Source organism: Arachis ipaensis, chromosome B10, assembly GCF_000816755.2.
Source record: "Arachis ipaensis cultivar K30076 chromosome B10, Araip1.1, whole genome shotgun sequence".
Lineage (NCBI taxonomy): Eukaryota > Viridiplantae > Streptophyta > Magnoliopsida > Fabales > Fabaceae > Arachis > Arachis ipaensis.
Window position 1 is genome coordinate 135,812,206 of NC_029794.2, and position 9,039 is coordinate 135,821,244.

At 34.5% G+C, this 9,039-nt stretch overlaps 2 protein-coding genes across 7 annotated transcripts in view; both read right to left on the reverse strand.

Moving 5' to 3' along the window:
* Positions 1 to 7,495, reverse strand: part of LOC107620747 — a 29,621-nt gene extending 22,126 nt beyond the window's left edge. For all 3 annotated transcript variants that reach the window (XR_002355448.1, XM_021113414.1, XM_016322872.2), the window contains exon 1: positions 7,480 to 7,495. The gene's annotated coding sequence lies outside the window, so the exon portion shown is untranslated. The remainder of the gene's footprint in view (positions 1 to 7,479) is intronic.
* Positions 400 to 5,104, reverse strand: LOC107620746 (putative disease resistance protein RGA1). 4 transcript variants are annotated; one of them, XR_002355447.1, is made up of 4 exons: positions 1,667 to 5,104; positions 1,401 to 1,578; positions 1,238 to 1,300; positions 767 to 815 (listed from the first exon to the last, which is right to left on the reverse strand). XR_002355447.1 is itself a non-coding variant. In XM_021113413.1 (3 exons), the coding sequence occupies exons 1-2, from the start codon at positions 5,054 to 5,056 to the stop codon at positions 1,679 to 1,681; spliced, it is 2,958 nt and encodes a 985-aa protein (XP_020969072.1). In that variant the 5' UTR covers positions 5,057 to 5,104; the 3' UTR covers positions 1,424 to 1,578; positions 1,667 to 1,678. The 4 variants fall into 4 exon arrangements, 3 of the variants coding, with proteins under 3 accessions (XP_020969071.1, XP_020969072.1, XP_020969070.1); XM_021113413.1 differs by lacking the exons at positions 767 to 815; positions 1,238 to 1,300 and having other exon boundaries at positions 1,424 to 1,578; positions 1,667 to 4,351; positions 4,772 to 5,104; XM_021113412.1 differs by lacking the exons at positions 767 to 815; positions 1,238 to 1,300; positions 1,401 to 1,578 and adding an exon at positions 400 to 536.

The following is a 9,039-nucleotide window of genomic DNA, read 5'->3' on the forward strand; positions in this document are numbered from 1 at the left end:
CACAAAACCATATATGGATCCAACTAGTCAAGTAATCGTTATCACATGAAGCCAGATAATGCTCTTGCTTGAACGGCAAATTTCTGGGGAAAACATATAGAAAATGTAAATTATACCAAATTGACTTATTGACACATCCAGCTAAGTGATGGATATAAACCAAAAAATGGGAAAGCACATACAATTATAAACAAGGAAAATGAAGAGGCAATATGAGAATCCAAACCCAATAATCTTCTAAGGACGGGCGCTCTATTGGATAGTGAGTTATATGCCATTGCCCAAGAACTGCAAGCAATAATCGAAACATTCTCAACTATGAAACAAAGTTTAAAATATAACAGTTGATAGGTTTCTGATAGCAAAAGAAATTGACCTTTTCTTTCTCGACAAATATTGCAAAGACTGGAAGGAAGCTCCAACTAAATTAAGAGAGGTGATGACATCAGAGGTGTTCCACACCAAAAGCAGATCAAGTAGTTCAATACCAGCAACATTTCTCTTAATCCATCTCTGATACTTCTTCTGGAAATAATCTACAATGCAAACCAGAATAAAAACAGATAATCAAGAAGTAGGACAACTATTCATAAGAATCCACAAATAAATTTAAATTTACATGCCACTAAAATGTTAGGAAAAAAAATTCAATGCTAATTGTCTTGCTTTATGCATTGTGCAAACAAAATATGTGGTGTTACCTTGATGTAAATATTTATCATAAGAACAGCTTCCTATTTTCTAAGTTGGAATCCTCTTCTTTTTCCATAGTTACTTTTAGATGCCACAACTGAAATCTGAAGGATAAGCCATGCCTATGCATTTACATACACGATTTGTTGTAAACATAACACTCCATCTCATGTGCTAACCGGGTTATTCCACAAACTGTGGATAAGAGTATGCAGTAACCAAAAAATAAAAAATAAAAGGGGAATTTAAGCGACTGTTTCAAACTAAGCAACAAAACAAGCAAATTGAATTTCTTATCAAACAATTATATTGTTGCTTTCGAGTACTCAACCTTGCAATATTGCTAAATTGAGTTCATAACTCATTATTCTTCTGTATTTTCTGTTTTCTCCACTTATTTCTAAGACAAGTTTGCTAGTTCGTTCATAAAGAGAATTTATTTATATCAAGTTCCAGGAAGTCAGAGATACTGCTGGATACATTCAGAAATGGAAATGTGGGAAAATCAACTCTAACTAGTTCGAATCACATAAATGGTTCTTACCTAAATAAGTTTGAAGCTAGGGTAATTGGCTTATAGCTGAATGTAATTTCCTTTGCATGCTACCTAACCAAGAAAATAAACTGCATTTAAATATTAATTTCATAAATTTAATGAAGAAGAATAAAAAAAATGCTTTAATTGAAAAAAATGACATGGACAATACTTTAATCAGTGTTGTACCCAAAGGAGGAACTGGGTCAGAATTTGACCATCTTGAGGATTCAACATTTTGCAAAATGGAATGATGAGACCAAGTATTTGTATCTTCCCATTGAAGCAGCAGATATCGGCATATTGAAATTTGAAAGTATGCCAAGAAGAAAATGATTTGCAAGAATCCCCTGCATCAAATAAAATTAGAAATTTAATGTGGGTTTCAGATATATTGCATTTGTAATGAAAATGGAAAAAAGCAAACAATGTTATTACCTTTTGAGGGTATCAATCTCCGTATATGGATATGTTTGGGATGTGAGCTATCTTGGCCCGATCTTCTCCACTATCAGGGTCGTATTTGCGCTTTAGGATTGGACAACCACAGATCCGTAGTGTGTGTATGTTGGTAAGGCAACGGTCAGCTTCATCCAATGACTCTAATTTAGGGCAATACCTAATCTCTAAAACCCTTAGTGATTGGAGGTTGCCAATCTGCTCTGGTAAAGCCTTCATGTCCCGACAACGGGAGAAGATGATTGTCTGCAGAGAAGAGAGCGCATGAGGAGGATCACGACCTTGTGTGTGTTTCCAGAGGTCAAGCTTGTCGTCATTGAAACTAATCTTCAACTCTTGAAGTTGAGAAGGAAGATATTGCAAGTGTCGTGACAGAATCTGAATGGCTGACGATCTACTAAGGTCGAGACTCTGGAGCGATGTGAGGTTTTTCATCCAGTCCACTGCCATTGCTTCTATCCCTGTAACTTCCCTAAGCCACAAGTGCTTGAGATGAGAGAGAGGAGAGATGAATGAAGAGTCATGCTTAACCATACATGTTTCCAACATCAGCTTCACGCTATTACCCCCTCCTAACTCCAACTCAACGAGGTGTGGGAAAGAAGGCATGCAGGTCAACTTTGGACAATTATCAATTCGGAGATAAGAGAGACGGGGAAAAGGAGGTAGAGAAAGATGGTTTTGAGTCTCATTTGCATTCTTCTGCCATCCTCTCAGGTTGTTACAGTAATTGATTACGAGTTCCTCCAAAGACGGGAAAAACACATCACCAATATTTTCATAATAATCCATCCACTCCAGCGATCCCATATGATCAACCTTGAGCACACGAAGGCAAGGCAGTCTTTCCAAAGGTGGGAGATGTTTGCAATTGGGAAGATCCCAGAGAAATATGCGAACAACATTAATTAGCGAGATAAGCCAATCTGAAAACCTCACTCCTGGAAAGCCTTCCAAATGTAGTGATCTCAGATTTTGATGGGGACAAAGATTATCCAATAACACCAAACTCTCACTCTTTCTTATTTCATATTCACTGGAATCAGAGCATCTGATCCCCCATAACAGTGAAAGGTCTTGAATGTGTTTCTTTGATCTCATATTTGTCTCATTAGATTCCGATGCCGCGTCCTTTACCAAACCCAAATTACGAATGGTCAATTTGCCTCTGAGGTCAACAAGCTCTTTCAGTTCATTCAATTTGCCACTTGTATCTTTTTTGTTATTCCCTACTACAAAACTTGACAAGGATTGCAATGAAAGCAATTTCCCCAATCCTACTGGCATGCCATCTTCAAAGGCTTTACAACCTTCAATGTCGAGCTCCTTCAAATTGATCAATTTTGTAATAATCTTTGTTGGAAAAACAAGTTTATTACAAAAAGTCAATATCAATGTATGTAAATAATTAAGATTGCCAACTGACTCAGGCAAACTAACTAAAGATTCACAAAATGTTAAATTTAATGTTTGCAAACAACCAAGATTGCCAATCGATTCAGGCAAACTAACTAAAGATTTACAACCTTTTAGTTTTAATGTTTGCAAACAAACAAGATTGCCAATCGATTCAGGCAAACTTCTTAGTTTTAGAGAGTATGAAAGATCAAGGTATCTTAAATGTTTGACTTTATCAATGGACTTTGGTAGCTGAGTCATAGAATTAAATGACAAATTCAAAGCACGAAGGCACTTCAGTTTTTTCATAAAAGAGAGTTTGCCCGCTAAATTTCTAGCAATGTTGCAATGGATGATTGTCCGTAATTTGCAAACATCAAGCACATCCAATGAACAAATGGTACTAGTTTCAAAAGCCACATGCATGGGTCTTCCAACAATTCCTTTTCCCTCAGTATGTAAGTAACAATCATTTCCAGCTACTGACGTTGCAAGATCATGCATCAAATCATGCATTTTTAAGAACCTAATATGACCATTTTCATCCATTAATGCATCCTGGAAGAATGACCTCATTAACAAAATCTTCACATAATTATTACCCACATCTTCCATAGATTGCGTTCCAGTTAAACTTGCAAGATAACCTTGGGCCATCCACAATTGAATACACTCATCCTTTCCGATTACCGAATCTTTTGGATATAGACAACAATACGCAAAACATTGTCTTAGTTCAGGACGCAAGTTTCGGTAACTCAAATTTAGGACCGGCATGATACTATTCTCTTCTTCACATAACCTCCAAATATCACCATGCAGAAGACTTGACCATTGATCAATTTCTTCAACACTTATCCGTAAGAAGCCTCCTATTATTTTGATCGCCAATGGCACTCCTTTACACTTCTTTGCAATTTCCTTTCCAATTGTTTGTAATTCAGATCTCATTCTGCTGCTATCTTCACCAAATGTCAGGTTCTTTAGCAATGTCCATGATTGCTCATCTGTCAAACCTCTCAAAACATACGGCTCGTCAATACCCATTGCTTTAGAAACCAATGTACTACGAGTCGTCACTAATAGCTTACTGCCTTGACCTCCGCACATCAAATGAGTTCTTAAATCACTCCACTTTGAATGATCTTCATTCCACACGTCATCAAGCACAAGCATATAATTTTGCCCATTCAATTCTTCTCGCAACTTTTGTTGTAGGGCCTCTAATGAATCACCACCAGCATCCTTCTTTAAAGACTCCAGCATCTTCTTCAAAATAGTTTTCACCTCGAAATCTTCTGAAACGCACACCCATATATATTTCTGAAAGAGGTTCTGGTCTTTAGCAGCATTGTACACGAGCTGAGCAAGGGCTGTCTTGCCTAAACCCCCCATACCAACAACAACAATTAAAGAAACATTTCGGTTCGGATGAGTTTGCTTCAGCAGGTTAACAATCTCATTCTTATTCTCTTCCCTTCCAATTATCTCTGATTGCAAAACGGAAGAACTTGTTTCCCTCCACGCACACTCATCTTGCTTAAGAATTACCGAACTCCGATTCAGGTTCAACTTAGACATCTCTTCAGCAACATTATTAAACTCCTTCCGAATATTCTCAATCTTACGAGCTAACTTAGCACGGAAAAGAATTGGATTCACAGACTTGGAAAAGAAGCCACGCACCTGACTCATTCTTTTGCGGCGCAAGTCTTTGATGAAGACATCATCAAGCAAGTCATCAGCATCATAGAGCACTTGTTTGAACCTTTTGATCCAGTGGGCAACAGTAGCATCCTGGCCTTGTTTGAGCTCAGCATCAGAAAGCACGAGTTTGATGGATTCCAAAGTGGCCTTCAGCTTCTCAAGGTCATCCATGACTCCATAGATCCTCCCGATTTCACGAAAGGCAAGTGAAGCAATCTTGTTGATGAGTGAAGTAGCAACACCATAGGGGATCTGTTCAGCCATCTCTCTCAAAGTGCCGAAGGAAAAAGATGAAAGCAAAATGCAGTGTTTGAAGGAAGCGGTTGCAAGCAATGAGTGGAGAGTCAGAGTACGCGGTGTTTATAAAATATAACTGAAAAAGTACAAGCAAATGCTTGCCAGCTTTCCACTGGGATTACTTTAGAATTATTGCGCTCCATGACGAGAAAACAAACGGTTTGGATTAATTGGTCGGCAAATCTAACAAGATTATGAATTTTAAATCCTTTAAAGTCAACAAGTTAATAAGGTAGTAAACTGAAGGATTTCTATTAATTTTATAATTTTTATAAAATATGTGTTTTGTTATTTTAAGTTTTAACTTAGGTGTGATTAATTTTTTAGTTTATCATTTTACTAATTGTTTTTTATTTTGAAAATTTTAATTGCATTAAGTGATATTTTATTAGCTAAATAAGTAACCCTACAATAATCAATATTAAATGAGAATATGTAGGTATAAGAATTTATAATAACGAATTGCAAGACTACCAATGCAATAACAAACAAATGGGTCAACTATTATATAAGAATCCATTAATAAACTTGCGCTTGATGTACACCCGCCATTGATAAACTTACACTGGATGTACATCCGCACATAAAACATATGGCCAAAATGACTATGAACATTTCATAGGAAATAATTTAGCAAGTGATAATTTTGAAATTAATATTAAAGAGTCGAGCATCATTTTTATCTCTAATATTTGGAGTAAGTCCTATTTGTATATTTATATTCAGGGACGGAGCTTAGTTCAGACAAGAGAGGGTCATGGCCCCCAATTTTTTATAAAATAATTAGTAATATTTTTTTAAAAGATAAAAAATAGTTCAATTGACTTAAATACTTTACTATGATTTAAAGTACCCAATAAGTTCAATAAGCAACACTTCCTCTATCTTTAAGTTCAAATATAAAAAATTAGATATTTTTTATTTATTTAATTTAATATTATTTTATATTTTACTATTTATTTAATTTAATTTTTTATATGATAAAAAAATAGAATATTCAATAAGTATTAATATTATTGTATTTGTATAAATTGATAAAAAAATTCAATAAATATTATAAATTTTAATATTTATCCTTTTAACTTCTTCTTTACATATTTTACAGGATATATATTCAAATTTTATATAAAATAATAATGAAAAATCAAAGAATTGATGCATTTTTCAAGAGAATGGCTAATATTTAAGAAGGAGGGCATATAACTTTTATAATATCAACATCAGTAGATAGTTCTTCTACTTTAATAAATCACGAAAAAAGTGAGATACAACATTTAAAAGTTCAAAAAGTTACATCTGATGAGTTTGACCTTAACTTCTTTGGAACGAGACCCTAGAAAACAGCTTTAAATTTGGCAATATCACTCAAACCAAAGAGATGAGATTAGACGAACTTATTTTAAATGGGATCCATATCAAAAGTATCTTAACAATTATCCTCTATCTGGCCCCCCAAAATTTTGTTTCAAGTTCCGCCACTGTTTATATCCTTGACGTTTATAAAAGTAATTTAATTTAATGTTATTCTGCCATAAATTACACATCATGAGCTTTAGTTGAAATTCTAAAATTGATAATCTACTTCAAATAATAGCTCATCTAAAGTTGAAACCAATTCTCGCAATATTTACATAATTCACTTTTTTTAAGGACATAATTGAACCTGAACACAAATAGTGGGTACAATCTAACATATCCGAATGAGACCTAATTGATAATGAATTCATCCAAATGAAAATTATTGAAAAATACAATCTGATTTGTTAGTATAATTGACGACAAGATAACATTGAATCACTTTTATAAACGTTAGGGATACAAATAAAATTATTTAAACGTTAGAAACACAAATATGACTTACCCCAAACGTTGAGGACAAAAATAATATTTTACTCTAATATAAAATTTATCTTAGTAGTTAAGTTACTTATAATTGTGTTAATATATAATTCGTTTTATTAAGATTACATCATGTCATAATTATGATAATAGCTTAACACATTTAATTTTAAAATAGTTGAATATTAAATATTTAGAACAGGTTTTTATATATAATTCATAAAATTAAAAACAATCAAATCTAACATCTAATATGACTTCAACCAACAATAGTAAATAACTAAATATGAATGCGTTTATAGTTATCACTTGTAACAAAGGAATTCATATTTTATTTTTAAATTAAATTTCTAACGATGCGAAGTTGCAAACGAGTTATATATAAATACGGAAAAGTTCTGCATCCATGTATTTTTTACATGGTTGTTAACCAAGCAATTTCTTCCACACGTGGGTCCTCCACCTCTCACTCGTTTGTCAAATACGCGCTACATATAATGTGCTGCAACCTAGAGTTTTGCTCAACGTAAACCTTCTGCTGCAACGTCAACCTCCTCCTTCTTCTTCTTCTCTGCTCGCGTTCTTTTTTATTGATCTGCATTGCCTTCATCGTTCTCCTCTAGTCGCGTTCATCTTCTCGTTTTCTTATTTCGATCTGGTTGCATTTATCTTCTTCCTATTCTTCTTCGTTTTCTTCTTCGATCTATACTTCTGAAACGAAACAATAAATGACTAACTTCAAATCAGGAGAGCGATATGGATTACTCTTCTGAAACTAATCAAACTGACAAAGTTTGGATTATTCAATTTTGAATCGAATTGAATGGAATGCAATTGCTAATTTGAATTGAATTAAATGGACGGAGGTGATTTGAATTTGATTTTATATAATGGATTATGTTTCGTTCACTCAATACTATACAATTGTTTCACCATGAGTACTGTGTTCGGTCTGCAGAAAACTGTTTGAATTTGATTTTATATAATGGATTATGTTTCGTTCACTCAGTACTATACAATTGTATTGTGTTCGGTTCACCATGAGTACTGTGTTTTGTTCATTCTGCACTATTCAAAACTCTTCTTCCTCACCTTCTACTGCTTCTTCACCAGAGAGAGAAGGAGGAAAAGACAAAAAAAATACAGCAGCAATAACAACAAAAGAATAACGATAGGATTTCAGGGTTTAGGAGTTTAGGCTTTAGGGTTTATGAGTTCAGGGTTCAGTGTACAGGAGTTCAGTGTGTTTCAAACTTTTGATTCGTCCCGTGTATTAATTTCAGTTCACCGTGTTCATGGTTGAGAGTTTAGGGTTTAGGGGTCTAAGGTTTAGGGTTCAGGGTCCAGGGTTTTAGGGGTTTAGGGTTTACGGTAGGGTTCAGAGTTTAGGGTTTAGGGTTTAGTGTTTAGCATTCAGGGTTCAGAGTTTAGTGTTTAGGGTTCGGGTTCAGGGTTTAGAGTTTAGCGTTCAGAGTTCAGGGTTTGGGTTCAGGGTTTAGGGTTTAGGGATTTATGGTTTATGGGTTCAGGGTTCAGTGTTTAGGGTTCTGGTTTTAGTGTTTAGGGTTCTGGGTTTAGGGTTCAGTGTTTAGGGGTTCATAATTTTTTGGTAAACAGGAGAACAATTTGGATTACTCTTCTGAAACGAATCAAACTGACAAAGTTTGGATTATTCAATTTTGAATCGAATTGAATGGAATGCAATTGCTAATTTGAATTGAATTAAATGGAAGGAGGTGTACTGAATTGAATTGAATTGAATTGATAATATGTAAATTGTAGGCAGAGTTATTTGATTTTATATAATGGATTATGTTTCGTTCACTCAATACTATACAATTGTATTGTGTTCGGTTCACCATAAGTACTATGTTCGGTTCATCATGAGTACTGTGTTCAGTTCACCATGAGTACTGTGTGAAGAAGAAGGCGAAGAAGAAGAAGCGCAGGAGAAGAAAAAGAAGCGTGGGGAGAAGAAGCGTTGGGTAAGAGCGATTTTGTGTGTGTTAGGCACATGTATTTTCACATTTCATTTAATGGTATTAGATTTTTTTTTGTGTTGGGTCAACTTGGTTACATGATTACATGGATGTGTAGCATTCCCGATATAA

Bases quoted from the DNA above. Each gene is read 5' to 3' on its own strand.
- LOC107620746 (XM_021113412.1), bottom strand. From the start codon at position 5,056: ATGGCTGAACAGATCCCCTATGGTGTTGCTACTTCACTCATCAACAAG.